Raw genomic sequence first — 20,530 nt, forward strand, 5'->3', positions numbered from 1 at the left:
AAGATCGATCATCATGATCGATGATATAAGATCGATATATAGATCAGAATGGATCATGAAAGATCGATATATAGATCAGAAAGATCGATACAGATTAAAGGATCTTGGATCATGAAAGATCGATCATCGATCATGTAGATCGATATATCGAAACAAGGAAAAACCAATTTTGTACGCGATTAATGCGATATTCGTGTCACTTTTATTCATGTACTAGCAGACGAATCCACCACACCGGCGAAATTTTCTTGTCACCGCAAGATCACTGACACTAACGAAGCTTACGAGGATATACTGGTCCAATCCTGGGATCGCAGCCTGAAGTCACTGTAGGACCCTGACAAAATCGTGACAGGCTGTTGGAGCCTCCTCCTCAACCACCCCATGAAAACCAGCTTCCCGGACTCGACATCAGGAATCACAGTATATGACGGCGCCGACGCTGTTGTTGTTGTTGTTATGGTTCTTACTAGCGGCACTGAGCCACCACAAGCCCGCTCTTCTTCTTGGCGGGGTGACACGGCAGCGTCTGAAGCTAACAGCTAAATCCGAAACAAGCCACTTTAGGACCGATGTTTCTTTGTCGGAGCCTCCTCCTCAAAGCAGCTACTTTAACCCAAGTCGGGTCAGTCAAAGTTCTTAGTTCATGTCAAAGTCGACTGCTGGAAGCGAGTGATTTCGCTGCGTGCGGACGCGGCCTTTATACGCGATTTGCCAAAAGCGGAGAGTGAGAAACCACTTTACTGCTTACGGATTTATCAGTATCTAATTCGTCGAAAAAACGATATTGCAATTAATGCTATAGACGAGCCGCGGTCTCTAAAACAGTAAACAACAGATTAGCAGAAGCTGTTTTCCGGAGAAATGGAAGTGTGACAGCAATTTAGGCAAAATGCACGTAATGCTATATAGGCGAGCCCTTTTTTCGCATCTGGGTTCCGCCTGGCATTCTACAATTTTGTATTTTTTTGTTTTTTGGGTTTTGCAAATTTTGGGACCATTGTTTACAGTCGATCGCGAGTCAGCAAGCGGAATCTCTTACTTGAAAATCTGCGAAGGTGCCTGTGACCTAAGACCTGTTGAAGGTATACCAAATGTACGTGTAATGCTGCTGTTCAAACTCGATTTCAACCCACGTTATTATTTTTTTGTGTTTATTTGTAACGTCACAGGCTTCGACTGTGAACTGTAATAGCTAACGATGATGCCCTTACGGGTTTACTTAAAGAGGTTCGATCGAGATATGTGGGTCTTAAAAAGATCCTAAGTGTTACAACAATGTAATTGAGAAGTCATGTTGTAAAACACACGATCTAGAAGCAAGTACATCCAACAAGTAAAGAATTTTTTTGGGAGATGTAACAGAACTGTTCCACGTCATCATAAACTCTAGCTCAAAACAATTTGTACCAAATTGTAGGTGAATGTAAGAAAAACAAGACGTATGTTATGTAATTATATGAAGGTCACCTGAACTTAAAAACAATGACACCTGCTTAGACGAGTGCAGGGAAGTATGGTTACTCTATGCTGCGAATCAATTTGCCCATGGGGCTGGTGTCTCTCATACGAGAAAAAGCTAGCCGGATAAGCGGATATTGACCATTCCAGCTAGAGGCCAACAGCCTAAAAGGGGCACTAATGCATGGCATTTGTCAGACGCGCCCGAACGGAATAGTGAAAATGGGCTTACATTACGACAAGTCAATGTGGCTTAGAAACGTCGACTACAGTATAGCGTTACGAAATCCAGGTTCGTCGGTAATGTAGAGAGAATACAATGATTCACGGTTGAACATCTGAGATCCAATCTTTAGATGCCCTGCGTTATAAAGACACGTATTGTTCAAAAGCATTTCTATAAGATGTATTCGTGCGGTTGAAAAAATGATTAAAACGTAATTGCAAACATCTATTAATAATTTAGTCTTTAAGGCGAAATACGTCTTGTCCTAATAGCAGAACATTTACGCCATAATCAATAACCAGTATTCTCTTATTTTTTTAGGTACTATATGAGATCACGTTTAGCGTATGTGATGCACAGCACGCTACTGGATATGTCCGTCATCGGCAACCTGTTCTCAGTTTATATCCAAATCTGAATAGTGAGTATCAGATTCGTCGAATTCTGCTCTTCCTGCTCGATTATCATTTGCATGTGTCGGATCGGCAAAGTAGGTTGTGAGAATAAGCACTGAAATCAAATTTCCTCTAGTTGAAGCTCTGTTCAAGTTAAGGCAGCGAAGTGACTTTTGAGGCTGAGCCTACAACAATTTCCCCGTCGCCCGCGGGGGGGAGGAAAGAGGGGGAGACAAAGAGAAGGACACGTGCCTTGCTGTACCAGCCACGTAACCATATCGCTTTCGAGGACAATTCGTCTGCTATTTCATTCTACCTCACTCGTGTTACCCTCGCTTCTTAAGTGTCACCAGCTATGTTCGGGTCAAACTGATGCCTGAGGCTAGACAGACCGCTGTTCATTGTGCGTACAGATCCCTTTTTTTCTTTCAATAGAAACAGATATTGATCAGATAACTGCTACAATAGGTATGCTGTAAAGGTGTACCCTTCCAGCTCGTTGAATACCGACGTGGAGTGCTTCCCTCCTGTCACCTTAACTAAGCTGGAGGCAATCCGAGTTCCGTAGTGCTGACAGCTGAGTGTTGCATATGGGTTTTCGGACGGGATAGAAGTTATCAGCTGGTGAGGAGAATGAAGAACACAGACGAATGTAAAGAAGCTCAAAGTTTCTTTGTTGCATTTTAGATGAAGTTAGATTTTCGAAGCTAAATAGCCTTTCTCAGAACGTTCGTTTTAAACATCGATTACCTCATCGTTATAAGCCGTAAAAAATATGCAAGGTTGACTTAAAATTTAACTGACTGAGTGGGCATTTTGTTCGTCTAGTTTCGCCTTTGAGTACCAGGCTCATTCGAAGTTGAAAGAGCAAGTAGACGAGATTGCATTTTCTGTGTAAGGCGAATATAAGTTCACCTTTGGTCCTATTAAAAACGTATTTGCAAAAAACTTTTTACCTGCAGGTAGCTTATATTGTAATCGTAACTGCGTTCTTATGAGCGGTTGCAAACAAGCGAGACGAATTTATGAGCGTTGCTAGGATGATGTTGTGTAAAAAAGGGTATTCATTATCTATTTTATCGTACGTATGCATTCCTCTTCTAATAAAAAAAAATTAGCATACTTAATGACATCGTCCGCACGTCATTTCTATGCACGTTATTTAATTTAGGAACTGGCTACTAAAGTGTACAGTATGGCATGTATCTACAGCTCCGAGATGCAGTAGATCAGAACTCTTTGGTTATCTTCATTATGTACGCATAATAGGAAAGTGTGAGTGCTTCTCTCATCAAGCCAGGATTTAAAGTTCTTTAATAAGAAAAGCTGGTGGTTACCGAAATAGAACCAGCCAAATTCAAAGATTTTCTATCTCTACAGGCGCCACCTTTGGCTAAGTGTCATTGAACGTGAATTTGAATGAGCGGACGAATTGAACGGAGTACCGTTGACAGAGAGGGCGCCCCCGGGGGCATCGCTTTACGGCTGGAGCCGCTTATTTTTCTTGCGCACATTGACATCGGAATCGAACCAATATCTTCTGCAGGCTGCTGGATGTAGTGAAGGAATATTCTTCCATCCTGGTAGTTTCCCTTTATTTTTTTAAATTGTGCTGTAAGATCCTGAGCTTTTCAAGCGTCTTTGCTCTCTGAAACCCTTACTGTTGTATGGAAAATTTGTTTCTCTTTCAGACGATTTAGCTTTATCGGTATCGGAATGTCTTTGCACCGACTGTTCGCAGACGTTCGTTTATCTAGACTAGCATCGACTGAGAAGAACGCTAAGTTTAACGAAGCTGAGTCACGAACACGGACGAGCACACCGACCAAAAAAATGACCCTTCATTCTGCCTTTAACGAAGGTTCATGTCGTGTCCGTAGCATTTATTGCTCCAACCCATGATCATCTACTTTTATCGTCCCATAAGTACTAGGTGCATGACTTTTTGTTCAAGGAACTCGTTTACCTCTTGTTAATATTAGCTTTCATGCTGTCTGTGTGCCTGACTTTTTGCCTCCGGTTCTAATTGCCTGTTTTTGTGAGTTTTTTTTTTTTTTTTATTTCTTAGGTGCGTTGAGTTCTGGGTTGAGATGGGTTACCTTTTAATGAAATTTTTTCAGGATTTATTTTCCTAACCAATCTTTTTACATGGAATCTATCTAAAGGGGGTCGTGCTTAGTCAAACCAATCAAAAAAATTCGATCAAGCCGAATTATATGCTGTTCTAATAGCTGAATTGATTTCAGTTGAAAAATGAAGCGTCGCGGCACCATTGAATAACAGCCATGGGCATGTCGTACACACGGTAATGCGTCTTGCAGCTGCGCTATCGTGAAACGTTTAAGCTAATTACCATACAGGTAATCATTGTATAATTGTATAAACAACCAAACAGCAGTATCCCAGCTAAGCTTAGAACACGTAGTTTCAAGGAAATATTTGATGTCTGCCCGACTGTGTGGAGGTGATGTGATGTATGATACTGAAGACTACTACCAGAGTGCAAGTTGTAGGAGCCGCGGTGGGTTTTTTAAGAAACTTTATAGGAAATTTATAATTTTGCTTAATGGTATTAATCTGTTTTACATAGAAGTCTACGTTGACGAAAATCAAAATTTTCTGTACGAATCTAAAGAAATCGACAACGGTTACTATCGTTTTCGCGGAGGCCATATACAAACCCTTGTCGACCGTCCCGTTCTGAAAAACTTCCTAGCGTAAGATCCACCACAGGCAAGTCGTTACATTGGGACTGAGATCCAATTCGACTCTGGGCACAGACATATTTTTCGGAGCGCCCCATTTCTTTTCACGCTTAACCTTAAGATACCGCTTGTGCGTTCAAGCTATTTTTTGCACCTTCTGCAACCTGAGATTATTATCAGGCACTTAGATATATATCTAGATGTGGTCTAGTATGTACAGCCTGTCCTCTCGGCCAATTAGCGAGTTGTCTGCTATTCGAGGTTTCGATCTACGTTGAATTGCGGGCCGGGGTGTGGGGTATACATTCCAGGCCTAACAATCTATTTTTGAACTTATTAGTAATATGTTTTTTTTGAGTTACAGTTGTCGACGTACACGGCAGAGGTATCCTAGGCTGCTCCGGAAGCTTATGGTCTCGGTAAAAGAAACAGAGTGGGTGTCCACTTGTTTACCGCCAACTTTGAAGCGCAAATTCGACAAAAAATCCCGTTAAGAACAGCAGCCGGCTTGCCAAGAAGAAAACACTTTCCGAACAGTGTATACGACTAAATCAAGAGTGGAGAGGTAAAAAAAGAGAACAAAAAGTAAGCCGAAGTTTCGTATATGCCAATTTAGTATATATACCTATCCTGGAGACTGATAAGGTTGTATCAAAAACGCCACGTCCATTCGAGTAAAAGGCAACACCTGTTGATAGTGACTTGTTGAAATAACCTGCAGAGCACAGTGGAATGATCGTGTCCAAAATAAAAGTGACTGCCATTGTTGGCCAAATACCCTTTCTCCCCCGTTCTATCGGCAGGGGTTTTCGTTAGTTACATTAGTTCGTGCTGTATGTATATAACGGTGTGTCGCATATAAAAACCATCGGTTATTAATGCCAGTGTAGCAGAGTGGCTCTTATTAAAACAATTATAGATTAGTTAAAGCAGCTTGCCCCAGTTTGTCGTTTCATCGCTCAGTCGATGTAATAACGTGGTAGAACAGAAGATAGCTGCCAAGAGTCGATGATCACGCGAATTTCCAATAGAATCAAAAGACAAATTTAATGATGAAAGTGGATTTTTATTGGTGTCAATAAATGTTTTGTGTCATTACCGTTAAATTGGTTAGTATTTTTGAAAGTTCAAGAAATCCACTAATTTCTGATCATTGGCTAAGTTATGAGCGAGCTGGAATCAGTTTCCGTAGTGAGCTTTTTTTTTCGCAGATAAACCTACGTTACGTTAACTCGAGGGCACAAACATGTGCTAAACCTAAGCAAATTAGAAAATGAGACCCAGGTAAGGTCTTGCCAGGTTGCCTGCTTTTACCTTGTTGGGAAAAATTGTAGCAGCGTAATTTGGGCTCAGGTTAGTCGATGGTAAGAAAGATATGGACCCAGTATCAATATAAGATTAAAATCATAGATTCAATGACACTCGATATTTCGGAGATATGCGGCCAGCTGCTGCGTATCATAGCGTTATACTGTAAACTACATTTATTGATATTATAAATGTGCAACTTCATGTTCGAGAAGAAACCTGAATCTTCACTAAGTGTTGCAGTCACTTCTGCAACCATGTACTTTAGTTATTTTGATGTTGTCAGTTACCGCAAAGGTAGTTCGGCGAAGATGACCCAGTATGCAAGCAAACTTAATTTATACTACTTGTGATTTTCTAATTGCAATGAACTAAAGCAATTATCTTTACTACTAAAAACTCATAGTAGTATATCTATAATATACGGTAGCTGGTAATTCTAGGAGAACGAAATGTACCCATTAGGTTTAGCTTAATATCGATTTTCTCGGAAAGCTTCGAACTAACCATTTGGCTGTATTGACGAAGAACCTTTGCGGGTACGTCGTTACGCAGCTGCTGCATGGAGAAAACATACTATGTAAACCGGACCTGTAATCTGCTTGCGTGCTTGCAGAGGTGGTTATAGAAAAAGAAATGAGAAAAGGTAATCGGGACCCCCGGTGGTAAGACCGCGTATATAGGCAGCAAAGTCAATTTGAATTCTTTTTCTTTCCTGGTGGACTTGTATGCGTTTTCGTCGATAGCAACGTCTTTGTAGGTTCACGCTATACATACAACCTCTGTACAGGCTCTTTATATATTATGTACCATGAGTCAGATGAGACGTGCGCTACGACAATAAGGTACGGCAAGCGATGTTACCTCGCTCTGTCGATTCGTACTTAAACACAACCTCCACATAAGTAACCTTCCCAAGGCCCTTTCTCTTTTCGCCCGCCTTTCTTCAATTTCTTTTTCTACGAGGTTCACTTCTGCGCGGAAAGCACGAACGGAGCAGATCACGAACGTCGGCGAAAAGCAGACGGTACTACGAGCGGAAAATTCAAAAACCATTTTAGTTGGCTGTTATTCTCGATAGACTACTGTAGTAGTAAACGTAGAAGTTGGTTCGTTCGCTACTAGTCATCAGCCTGAAAACTGCGTCCTTGCCGTTATACTGTTGCGGCAGCCTACGGCCCGCGGCAGCTGAGATTCTCCAAACCCAATTTGTCCCTAAAACATGAATTGGATGAGAGGAGAAAAGCGCGTTGGGCATCCCAAGGAGTCGGATATGTCTGGGCTGCCACACAAAACTGTCTTTGTGGCTAGAGGTAAATGCCCCAGCTGAATTTTAGCGTCTTGAAAAACAACAGCAGTTCCAGGTAGGAGCCACCGTTCGTGGCAGTAGGTAGAACAATGGTATCTGGAGCGAGCAGGTTTCATGACAGTAATTGCATTGTGAAAATCCGCGTTTATCCTTTAGACAATCGCGCTTTGAGAATTGTGCGCGCCTGTATGAGTTAGGGAGCTTGAGTACGCATGTATGACTTCGGTAAGGAACGGGGTACTGAAGGTAAAATCGAAAGACCAATGATACGAGAACAGCTACGGGGTAGTTCTTTTTGTTATTGTTATATGCTATAAAGTATAATGTACAGGCAGTAGCGACAATGGCGCTTTGTCAATTCGCCTATTTAAAGATGTTGCAAGTTTTGGTATCTTAGCTCATCCGATCATATGCTTACAGAAACGTAGGTAATGTTTGGAGAAGACTAAGACTGGCGATGTAAAACGTTCAAAAATCACACATTTCCAACAGCGATCATGAAACAAACAAGCAGTATCCAAGAAATTCTACGATTACTAAGGATACATCTGAACCGATTGTCAACCTAGGTTCAGGTCATTTCGTCCCATACTTATTTTGTTCCAAACCTAATCAATAGTTAAGCTGTTCACGTTCAAAATGTTCTATTAAAAAATTAATGAGTGATAAGCGCCACTCCTTTTGTGATAGGGATGATCTCATAATAATAGCAATAAGCAATATATATTCGTCAGTTTGGTAAGTGAGAAAAAAGTTGAAATGAGCTAGCCACGGCGATCAGGCTATATAAGGCCATTTTCAACGACTCTACCGTCCTTCAAAGAAGGACGGTAGAGTCGCTGTCAGGACGAGGGAGGAGGCGTTAACCAAGATAGCAATATCCCAGTCGGTAACTTGTGACAGATCTCGGTATACTGTAATTAAATGGTTTAGGTAGACACTGTCGTGTATTTATTTTGCATGGCAGTCTTTTGAAAAGGCAGTTTCTTATAACATACGCTGACTTGAAGATTAAAGCAATACTTATTCCTAGGTAGTATTGAGTGAGCATTGCATCCCGCTAACGCGATAAAAAAACAAGGTCTGATCTTACTGGGTCGGATCATATGACTAAGAATTAGGATAGAAATGAAAGCGTTGTATGCTAACTAAAGAGAGTCATATGGCTGTCTTCTACTTGGAATGGTAGACAAAACCTTATGTATTATTGAAGTTTCCATTATCTCCATCTAATAGTAATAATAAGTCCAAGTTGCAACTATTGTCGCTCATAAGTATTAATATTTTCTTGACATTTAGGAAGAGTTTATGCAGCAAAAAACAGAGAAAATTTAGACAATTCGTACACTACTAACATTGGCGTGCAATGAAATTACGCTGTTTACGTTGATAGAACCTAACCGAAGGTGTGCATCGCTGGCAATCATGAAGGCAGTACGGATCCAAAAATGCTTCATATTTGAGAAATGGCTTGGTCTCATGGGAGTCTCACTTGCGTCGTCGTTGTTGTAAAGGGTAATAAAGTGAACGATATCAGTGTTGCGTTAGCTGACTTTCAAAGCAGAAAAATCTGTGTTCGGCCTAATTGAATGAGTTTAGCAAGAAAAAATATACAAAAAGCAATAGTACTACTCTGGACCGGGAGAATTATGAGGTCTCCGTAAACAGCCGTACCGCCTTTCTTGAAAGAATTGATTTAGAAAGTCAATAAAGATGGTAGCGTTCGTGCTGTTGTTTTCAGAATATCCTGCCCAATGAATAATATGGATTAGGTAGAAACGCTAGGCGCTTGTTAACAAACAATACAGTCGCCACAAGTGTTAATAATTCTTATTTTTTGGGTCCTCTGATTCCCTGCTATTACATGCATCCGTTAGATGTAGTTTGTTCTCACTACTATCATTGCCTCAAATACGCAGTTAATAATACTTGGCAATGTCCTTGTATATTGTCCAAGTAACTTTGCCATCTCTTCCTCACGCACTTGTTCACGAGCAGAAGCCGAACAGCTCTCATAGCAAGAAGACAAATTGAACACCGATGGAAGCTAAATTTATACGCCGAAGCGAGCGCTACCGGCCGCTTCGTTTGGAAGACAACAAACAAAAAAGGACCGTCATCTAGAGAGTGATTACGGTCAGAGCTATGGGAAGTCCAGCACTTGCTCACTAAGTGTTTTCTCTAGGGACTCTCTGGATCACTGTTCTATAAACAACACGGACGGGCTATAATACGTTAACTTCAAATGCACAAATTTGTGACGTAACTGTTCCGTCGCTGGGAGACAGTCGAATCGCTGGAGCATACAATCTTCTCAGAAATTTCAGAAGACTCTATTGGATAGGTTACCGACAGGGACTAATATAATGTGCATGGTTGTCACTTAGAACTGGGTGGTTGAATAACCGGTGTTTAATAAGTCAGAAGTGAACTCTGCTCGAACTGGGTAACACAGTTAACGTTCGAGTTTCCAGTATTGTTTTGCTCTCAAGAACACTGTGATAGTGGCAAATCTTTAGGGATTCGTAAGGTCCAACTAGGACGGCAGTAGCGTATCTATAAATAGAACTGGGGACGAATGTAGAGAATAAGATTTTAGGAGAAAAATAGAGACGAATTCGGCGACCAGCAGTGATCTGATATCCATTGATGTCCACCAGTCGAATGTTGAGATGAATACGATAAATCTGTTTCTATGTACAGTTCTTTTTACCATTTCAGATTCATACAAATATATGCAACATAGAATCTATTTTGATAATTGAGAAGTTGCTTCAAAATTGTAAAACGACATTCCTTATATATTTCGTACCTCTTAAGTACTGAACGCTGAGAAAATTATTCGTTAGAACCCCACCCAGCATATTGGACTGCCTCTCCTAACCGTCTGGCCTAGATGAGAATAAATAGGAAATCGGATGGTTTTTTTTTTCAGTTGGCTCGAGGAATCTCTAATTGATGAACTATCAGCTTTATATATCGATGCATTTCCGGAAAATAGTTGAACTTGAAACGAGGTGACGAAACGTTATGTTTGCCCTTGGACTAGTTGGCTGTAACGAAAGGATGTGTTCCGATGACTCATGGCTAATTTCATAGTAGTCACTGTAGCTTCCAGATCGCGTTGGGCTTCCAGAATGTCCGAACAAGACAAATGTACAAAAGCGTTTATTCGAGGTGGACCACACAAAAGTGCCTCGACGACATCACCTAAAATCAAACACTATTATCTATAGGAAAATATGATGTTTCGGTGTAAACGATTGTATGATACAGATGTTCGGGATATATTGAAATATTTTTGTGGGCTGTTTGTCATAATGAGAACGCATTCAGCCATTATATTTGACATCAAGGGCAAGCCACTTCTCGGTCGCCTGAAGCCGGCCGTCCTTTGCCATGCGGCGCCGCGTGGCGCTTATCTAATTCGTTGTAATTTATCTCGAAAACTCTGTATACCTTAGTGCGTGCGATGTTGACCAAACTTCATGTCCACGCAAGACGTAATATAATAATAATAATAAGTGGCAATAATTTCTGGGGCATTATTAAATGGGTCGATTGGTACATGTCGAAAACTTCATCGATGTAATTGATGTATAAGTAAACGGCCCTTAATTACATCCCAGTTTATTCCTGACTTTAATAAACTCCATTTTAATTATTAATGCCATTAGCAAATTGGTGTCTATTATTTTCGAAACTAACCGTACATCGATCCTGTCGATTGAGCTTTATATACATTTTTCTTGTTATTTACAGTCACAGAGTCCCCTTGTAGTGTTGCATAAGAGAAAAAAAATCAGCGGGTGCTTATATATCTACTATACTCCAACGAGAATAATGGTTTCGTAACTTTGCTCAAAAATCATGTACTAAAATAAACAAAGTTGAAATGAGTTTGTCCTTTTCTAACCTAAACGATGCTCTTCTAAACTGTGAAAGGACATTTTGAGCTACATCTTACGTTTCGCTGTTTCTACTATCATCGATGTTCCGTATAATTCCGGCCGACACGTAAACAATACAGAATTCAACTATACAATTTACTGTTTAAATAAATGTTTACTTTTCGTACTAGAACTCCAGACTTCATTTTATTTAGTTCTATTCAAAATGTAGTCAATACATACACTAACTATATATGTAAGCCTATAAATAACTGCATCGCAATTCATTTGTTACTAAGCCATAACTTACTCATGGCTTTAATTACTATATATAATATGTGTATAATTTTCGGTCATCTTGAAACCTCTCCAAATTCACGCTACAGCTGACGTTCGAAGTATATGTACAATAAGAGAACAACGAAAACAGAACGTCACAACAGGACACTATGCATTGTTCGACTGGTGGTTTTGTGTTGTGATCTTTTAAAAGATCCATTTGGATTCAGCCGATTCGGCTAGAGACCAGGAAGAAAAGTACCCCAGCTACCTCTACCGCAAGAATACTTGAACAAATAGCGATTTTATGGTAGTTCTTGTTTATTCTTTAAGGAAAAGTTCGTTTATTGAATCTTTCGGTCTGGCGACCCGAGCCCCCTTCGTCTCTTGGATTACCTGAACGGTTCGGTGGGGTTTGTTTGTTATAACACCATCAATACCCATGTAGATCAACTGACGCATACGGGCTTTCCAATCCACGGTCCACCGATAAACCTAAATCATAAAAAATGCCTTGGTTAGGTAAAATATGCTTAGAAATCGCATATCCGAACCTGAAATTTATTTAGCGCACTGAACACCTAAAGAGGATTTGCTCAGGAAACACTCAAAAGCTGGATAGTTTGAAACAGTTCCAATCAGAAATTATGAGTTTCGCAATACTGCTTCTCGATGAAGTGCCACTAATACGCAGCTAAGTTCTATTTCGAAATAAAAAAAATTAAGCATCCGCTAATGGTTTTCGAAATAAAGTTTAATAGGTTATACGCCCGTTCGTAAGTAACTAGAAAAAAAAAGTATCTGGTCGTGCAGATACCAAGTGGCAGCTTGTTTCTGGAAACATATGACAATAATATGATCATCATCTCGCAACAAGTTTTATTATTTGACCAAACTCTTTTACGTAAGGGCTCTATTATATAAAGTAGGCCACTCAGAAAGGCTTCTTGTCCGCGATTGTTCAATTCAGAATCAATAGACTGTAGCCAAACGCGGCTTCTCAGTGCGGAAATGAATTACTATTTCGATCTGCTGCCTTTGTTTCTTCATGATGGGAACAGTGCCTGCGTGCATTTCGGGTCCAAAAACATTCTAAATTTTTCAACAGTGGATTTGTACAACGTATTCGTATGATAATTTTTTACGTGTAGATACACGTATGTGTCGCGTTTGGCTACCTTTAGAAGAAATTAAGCTTCCCATTATCTATTACAACATTTCAATAGCAGGTCAATCAACATTGACGCGAGCGTCAATGTTGATTGACCTGCTATTGATCGTCTGTGATCTAGAGTTAGTTTCTGCGCTAATTGGCCCTCTTACAAGGTTAGCTGTTTCGTATTACCAGATGTCTGCTAAGTTCTCAGCATTTGTCACAACAACTCTTCGCAAGGCGAAATTCTGGCTTCTTCTAAAGTTCGTCTTAGGGAGAAAATTATTCTTTGATATTGCGTTTCCAGTTAGGAAGGGGTCACTTGAGACAGGTCAGTATTTAAAGCTTTCCTTTCATTTCTGTTTGGAATTAACATACTTTCTATGAGGAATCTATGGTCCGATTAGAAATCAGCTGGAAAATTCTGTTATATAGCCGTCTAATAAGATACTTGAAAATGCATTTGCCGCAAAACATTCTTCATCTCCACCGTGATTCTTCTATTTTTTTTTTTGTAATACTACGATCGCAGCCGACCGACATCAGGCGTTGTCTTCTCGGTAGGTAGGTAGGTAGGTAGGTAGGTCGAAATGACGCCTAAACAATCGCTGTGATCGCTTGTAGTAATGGCTCAAGTACGCTTTAAGTCTCTAAATAAACGTGAACGCCCGTTTTGTTTGAATAACTGTTTCTTCGACATTTAATCTGTAGACTTACGACTAAATGCACCGCTTCTTCCACCTACCAGATTAACTAGCACAGTTGTTTGCGCTACTTGCAGAATGAAATACTGCTAGCAAAAATTATTATTATTATTGATCTAATGGTTCTTGGCGTGGCCAACTTAATGCTCTATTTTTATACTAGTATTCTTCGGACAGTACGTTGAACAACTTAGCCTCAGACTTAAAAAATCAATCTTCTAATGTCAAATTACATATGTGATACAATTTCGAAATAGTCTGTCACGGTGTTCGCTTCGAGCTATAGACATTGCCTTGGTCATTTTCGAAACCCACCCTGTGACCTGCACTGATATTGAGCTATCAAGTAACGATACATCGTGCACGAAAAACGAATCATCTATTTTATTGACCCAGTACAATTATTTTTACGATAACTGTTAGTTATAGTTGCTAAGCACAGCTATATGAAAATTAATTCAGATAAGTAGAATATCGAAATTAATAATGTATTAGCGACTTTTCGATTTTCGCCGGACAAGTGAAAATTTTCATCTATGTCGCCAAAACAATCGTCCGAGCAACTATCACCGTGCTCAGAGATGTACCTATTTCCGATATATGAAAACGATGATAATAATAATTCCTTGGGAATCACTGAAAAAATCAAAGGCACATAACGGATGCACCCGGTTCACAACGCTACTACTAGAAAAACTCAACAGGGCCTATTGCTATCCTCATATGCTACATCTACAACAGTTAGACCGTTAAGACTGTTTCAAAAAACGAATCCGGTTACACGGCTGTGACAATATCACCAGAAGATACTGCCCAGACGTCAGTCAAAGTCCTGAATCGCATCGTGTAAACGGCTGCCAACGGTAGGCAGTTAGTTGGTCTTCAAGAACCACCAACCTCCAGGAGCTCTCAATAAAAAATCCCCGCCAGCTTTTGGCAAGCACAGAAAAAATCCGAGTGGCGCTAACAAACAGTGTCGGGATCAATTACTACAGCTCATGAATATGCTAGGCTGACACCGTTCTAATTTACTGTACGTAATAGCGAATCCTCTCTGTTTATCTTTCGAAAATAAGTTTGCGGTATCATTGATGTACAAAGAAAACGTTGTTTCTAGAAGCAAGTCATCGGCGAGTACTTGTTTAAACCGCGAGCTTATTTTTATCGATACTTCTATATAGCCAAGAGTCTGTCAGAACTGTGACGTACTAAATGTATTCACCTAATCGCACGGGTATTGTACCGCCAATTTTCGATTATTGTTATAAGAATACTTCGAGCTATATATTGTTATAGTATATAAGGATTATCTATTATATAATAATAGATAGAATTAGATTATATCTGATTTAGAGTCTAACAGAATATCGTATTGAAACCAAATACGTTTATTCTTATCGTGTTATCAAGAGAGTCTATCGCTAGTAGCCGAAGGCCTTACTCAAAAACAATGAGCAAATACATACACAAACTTCGAGATACATAAATCAGGACAATCTACCTTTTTAATTACGTTATCGCCTCGATCACGTATATCGATAGCCTGTCGTACGCGGGCAAAGCTTCGAAATGGCTCGAACCTAAAAAGAGAACGAACATCTGTAATAGTTCCTTGAATAACATGTACCTAAGCGACAATATTAGAATTATTATGTCTGAATTTATAATGTTCGGCCGGTTCGAGTTTGATAGCTGATGATTTTATCGGTGAGCGAAGATCGACAGTTAACGTTTGAACGTTACTATTTTAAGCAAAGCATAGTTATGCCCCTCGCTACTGGTAGCACCAGATCAAGTGGGATGATCCGTAAACGGAGTTTGTTGATCATCGTTAAAGTATCGTCTATTAGACCCGTTTAGATTCAACGCTCGATCAAGAATGCCGAGGAGAGCAGATATGTTATTGGTGGCATTTCCGGTATGGTCACGTTTAGACGACAGGGTTGTTTCAGCCCGTATCAATATGACTGATCAAGCGGTACGAATCGAAGCTTTGTTTAAATGGTTAGGCATAACGAAGTAAAGCTTTTAGTGTTATCTATTGAAAAACACGTTTTCGAGGTTCATTGAAATCATATTATACAGATCGGATTTACTATTGGGATCAGTCTATTTACTCAGAGTCGTTTAAACCAGTGACAGTGGAAGTCCTATGTGGGTGCATTACATAAACATGAAACAGGATGACCTTGTGTTAAAACGATATGTTCATGCAAAACATTGTGAAGGTGCGTTAGTGCGCTTGATTCGTGCACGTTACATACGTACAAAAACTCATTTTCTCAGTGATCCTCTTCTATTCCATTGAACTCCAACACTCCAGTGGCCATTCATAATCGGTTTACAGACTCATGCTCGGAGAATAACCTCGGACAAAATCCGAATACATCATAATCAGCATAGCTCAGTCTTTCCTCTATGTATGCAGGGTAAAATTTCAAGCTAAGCAAAATATTAACGGCGGGCTAGAATACAATAGGTATCTTTACTTGGAGCCTTGTTGGCTGCCGTTAGAACGTCGTTATGGTTGTATGAAATTAAGGGCCATATCGATCTCATCCCTGTCAATGATGGTGCCACGATATGGACTAGCCGTCGACTGTTCAGTAAACCCGCTTCGACTGGCCTTCTTTACTATACACTTTTAAATATACTTGTAAACAAGTAGAAATCAAGATGGTCATCTTAATTGGTTCAGTACCCGGTTAAACAATACCTTACCAGTTAGTAACTCCGTCTCCTTGCCAAGCAGATGTCACGTTGAGTTGGCGGTACATTCTGAAGACCGCATTAAGGTCCGGATTCTCTGATACATCAAACGAAACTTTGGCCATTCGAGACTCGTTGATCGCACGCATCTCCTCAATGAAAGCTTCTAACAAGGCCTGATCTGATGTGTGTGGAATAGAAAGCACAACGTTTACCTCTTCGGCGCCCTTTTCCCAAAAATGTCCCGTTATTTTCCTAGCAAGATCAATACCGCCGAAACGCTTTGCTTTATCGCTGAGCCTGGAGCACTTTAAATCAAGGAAGATTAAAGAAAGGTTTCGGGATGACGCTGCCCTGAGGTAATCAACGAGTTGTGTCGACTCGTGGCATACCCGAAAGTAGTCACACGGGACACCATGAAACACCCACCAAGCCGCTCCGTTCGATTCGAACGTGACATCTAGCTCCACTGCATTTGCTCCGTCCTTGAGAAACAAATCCATTGTGGATACTGAGTTAGCCATGTGACCTATTACGTAAAATGGTCGCTGATTATTTTTCAATTCTGCAGTTACCAGAAGAGCTTTTACGCAACTGCTCGCCAACAGGACGAATAGAACTGCTGCAAACTTCATGATGGTAATACCTTCGGTAACCAGCATATATCTGTTGCTGTTCTTGATAACAATAAGCCAAATCGCCTCACAAGCACGCATCAGCAGATAATATGAACACTAAATTGTGAATCTGAAGACGACCGTCCACCATTGTCCATGTATCTCATCATTTACGGTAGCACGGTCGCTTGCCAACAAAACGTATCGTTGTAGCCGTTGTTAAGTCAACAGCTAATCGGCGTTCTGCGTTTTTTGTGCTGCTGCTCGAGCTCGCTTAACACTGGCCGCGGCCGTTCAAGTTGTGTATGACTGATTTGCAGAGATTAACAAATACTTGCTGCATCCGAGTGCGCGCCGATGTCATTACTAATACTAGTCAGCGTCACAGTAGCACCAGTAGTAGCTTGGCTTTAAACGTTTAGCAAGGATCCAGTTCAATGATCACCTACGTCAAATATCGAGACTTCCACTGCCACGGTCCTGCCTATCCTTGGCTGTCGCTGGCCTAATGCCTTCTTTGAGGACTCGCTGCTAAATGAATCGAACCTTTCGATCGCTCTTGCCGGTAGCTACGCGACAATGGCGCGCACAGCAGTAGCAATGGCCAGCTACGATGGAACACGGACTCCCTGGTCGCGTTCAGCTCTTTCCTTCTCGCTCTCGTTAACTTTTTCACCTCAGGCCACTCTTTCTTTTAATGACGCTCTTCTCACTGTCAAAAAACGGAAAAATCGTTAGACCACAGGTGAAAATCCGACGAGCGCCGTACCACATTTCCTTCTGTTTTGGGCAATTTCAGCTAAGAAGGCCTGGACCGCAAGCAATCAGCTCGTAACTCGGTTGTTGAGTCGGCTGTTCATTGATGGCGATCCACAGCCGTCGCAGTTCCGCAGGGACGTCAATTGTTCACCCCGTTCGACTGAGGGCAATGAAAACTAAGCGAACGGGGCAAAATTTATCAGCGCTAGATTGGCCTAGCCGGACATCGATAGTGAACGGTTGAGGGACACAAGGACTAGGACAGTCTAACGGACGAAGCGATGCAGAGGAGCAGCAGAGAGTCAACTATAGCTGAATCGCCCACAGCCGAGCTCTATTCAACAGTGGACGTCGACGCGTAATGCCGAGATTACACCGCTAACTTCAGCGAACTCGACGGAATGAACCCGGTTCACGGAGCTTCCACAAAGGCAACGAATATTATATAACGCTACCCACTAGTAATAGCTCCTTATTTATGTTTTCACTATTGAGAGTCGCTGGAGATGGGTCGAAATGCGCGTTGTGGGATTCGAAGGGTGCCCTCGATAATACGCGGTAATAGAAGCACCAACAGAAGCAGTGAAACAGAGGGCAAAGAATGTACTTTCGAACACGCATATCGACGCAATCATGTTTACGTTGGTGCGCAATGATGACAATCGCGATATCGGCCGGGGCGGTCTCCCAGAATCACTCGAAGCTTATTTGCTAGCATTTTTGCAGCAATACTAATCTCGAGATCAAATGATTTTATCTGTCGAAGATTATATGTGCGCTATTGTCGTACTGTCCCGTGGCTATTGGAATAGCTTGACTTCGGCAGGAGTTTCTCCCTTTCATTTCGTTCTAATCTATCTCGGACAGACTTTGAGCGGTAGAGTCGCGACCGTCGCTAGCGCCACCTTACATTTGCCACAAAGAAGTCTGGTATCTTCGTTTTCGATGTAGTAGACTGGTTTAAATCAAGAGTATATATAACAACGGTTGACCGGCCATTGAAAACTGACGGGGAAACGATTATAAATAGAGTAGAAGAGCACTGCTACAGAGCTATATGGTTTGCTGCCGTAGAGGGTTCTATGACGCATTTCGCCGCTAATGAATCCGCAAAATGACACCAGTGCGATAGTCGCACAGCGGGATTCAACATAGTCTGCCGCCAATGGTAACCAGCCAACAATGGCCGTTCTGAAAGTTGTAACAGCGACAGGGACGGCCGCAATACGCCGCCGTTGGTATCGTTGTGGAAGGGGGTGCCTTCACTCGCCGCCGCTGTCGCTATTTTAAATATTATAGTCAGAGACGAGAGTGATACTGGCATTGATGTCAGTGGTATGTCAGCGCTGTGTGGAGTTTAGTTTTTCTAATCGCCGCTGCTGTTGCGAGAATTCTATTTGGCGGCGGACCCAGAGTGTTGGTCGACCCGGGCGTCGGGTCAAATGCTTCTTGCCTTGCTGTCTGCCGACTAATAACAGCGTTTAATGCTTAGTCGGTCACCAAATGCAACGGCAGCGTAGAGGAATGCGTAAGCAGGCTAGAGCGAAAAAGCAGACGATAAAAACGCCATCTAGCAGCGATCCTAGCAGACAGAAGGACGCGACCGCGACAGCGACCATAGATAACCAGTCGAGCCTGGTAAAACAGTGTGTACAAATTGTCTGATTTGGCGCCCGCACGCTACGGCGATAGAATGCGGAGCAGCGAATATGTTACACTTTGTCGCGTTCATTGTAGCGCAGAATTAACAATAACAGAAGCAGTTGTCTACTTCGGGTGATGCTAACGGGCCGCGATAGTAACAACGAGTCGAGCTTCGCTAAAAGGTGAACAGTAAGAGGTAACATCAGACAGATTACAGGTACTTCACGATGACGGCCGGCTATTGGAAAGCAATAAGCTGCCGCATTCGTTGACACGCTTATATTGCTATATATATGTATAATGTAACGATATATATATATTCTTGTCACATGAAATGTGACTCGGGCGTCACTAAAGGGTGTATCAGACACGATCGATCTTGCTTGTGGAGAAGCTATGCTCAGACGTATCGATCAAACGCCATTGTCGTTGCCACCAATTATGAGCTGGAAATGCAAAACGGTCACAGAATGCGGCGAACGGTCAGTACGCAGTACAACTTTACCTAAGGCAAAGCAGGCAAAAAAGACCACTGGGTCTATACGTATTGTGGGATTGAAAAATAAAGCCAACGATGTGCATTTAACAAATAGGGTTACGAGACCAGCGCGCTAATTTGCATAGCTGGCCATGTTGTTATAGGGGGCGGTAGCGTCGCGTGGCTGGAGTTTCGACATTAACGTCTACTACACACCAAAATGTTATTAAGTGCACGTAAAATCGAATATTAAGGTAACAGTAGTAGTTGCAAAATGCGAGCCCTGCTATGTGCCCTGATATGTGCTTCCTGATTGGCATTGGCAGCATTTTTTTTCTTAATGTCTTAGAAGACATCTTACATGTCCTCATGAGGCCTCTAACGCGACTCGTGTGTAGAACGCCCGTAGACAGCATAACAATTGTCTGACTGTTTTCATGTCAATACACTTGCTTCTAAAGATAGCATAAAAGGCCTTTAGCAGTCATTCGAAATAAATGAAAAGACGGCCGTTAAATCAGTCCAGCTTCTGCGCGATAGCAATGAGCTGGCTCCATACGTCCGTTGGGTTAATGAATTGAAGTTTCAGCGTGAGAATGATAATTGCTTTACGAGGCCTACTGATTAGTTGTACTTTTTACAAAGCCTGATTATGCACACGCTCGAACCCTAATGCCAATACCGGTTACAAATCCTTTACTATTGAGCCCTTTAACTGAAAGTGGGGTATTGCAGGCTATAAAAATGTATCTACTATATTTCGGCCGGATATAGTAGTTTATCTAAATAGGAGTGCGAGGTCAGCACGGTAACTTGCGCATAATAGTTTCCACAAGTAAGGACTGTAGGAGACCGAAAACAAAGTTGCTGCCACTGTGTTCACAGTTGCCGCC

At 41.5% G+C, this 20,530-nt stretch overlaps 1 protein-coding gene and 1 long non-coding RNA gene across 12 annotated transcripts in view; one reads left to right on the forward strand and one right to left on the reverse strand.

Moving 5' to 3' along the window:
- Positions 1-5,676, forward strand: part of LOC111260174 (uncharacterized) — a 13,275-nt gene extending 7,599 nt beyond the window's left edge. For 4 of the 9 annotated variants that reach the window (XR_015310930.1, XR_002680141.1, XR_002680142.1 and 1 more), the window contains exons 2-6: positions 2,009-2,108; positions 3,463-3,665; positions 3,774-3,943; positions 4,329-4,442; positions 5,152-5,676. This is a non-coding gene — a long non-coding RNA (uncharacterized LOC111260174). Of the gene's footprint in view, positions 1-164; positions 1,097-2,008; positions 2,109-2,218; positions 2,486-3,462; positions 3,666-3,773; positions 3,944-4,328; positions 4,443-5,151 lie in introns of those variants that run through there. The other 5 variants (XR_002680143.1, XR_015310933.1, XR_015310931.1 and 2 more) reach the window with 4 other exon arrangements.
- Positions 1-18,685, reverse strand: part of LOC111260173 (dermonecrotic toxin SPH) — a 21,717-nt gene extending 3,032 nt beyond the window's left edge. Inside the window, exons 1-4 of one of the 3 annotated variants that reach the window (XM_022832736.2) lie at positions 16,152-18,685; positions 14,932-15,010; positions 11,970-12,068; positions 10,093-10,614 (exon numbers count right to left, since the gene is read on the reverse strand). In XM_022832736.2, the coding sequence (XP_022688471.1) occupies positions 10,573-10,614; positions 11,970-12,068; positions 14,932-15,010; positions 16,152-16,855 (924 nt within the window). In that variant the 5' untranslated portion in view covers positions 16,856-18,685 and the 3' untranslated portion in view covers positions 10,093-10,572. Of the gene's footprint in view, positions 1-10,092; positions 10,615-11,872; positions 12,069-14,931; positions 15,011-16,151 lie in introns of those variants that run through there. The other 2 variants (XM_022832738.2, XM_022832735.2) reach the window with 2 other exon arrangements.
- Positions 18,686-20,530: the final 1,845 nt, after the last annotated feature.

This window comes from Varroa jacobsoni, unplaced genomic scaffold (genome assembly GCF_002532875.2).
Source record: "Varroa jacobsoni isolate VJ856 unplaced genomic scaffold, vjacob_1.0 scaffold_408, whole genome shotgun sequence".
Classification (NCBI taxonomy): Eukaryota; Metazoa; Arthropoda; class Arachnida; order Mesostigmata; family Varroidae; genus Varroa; species Varroa jacobsoni.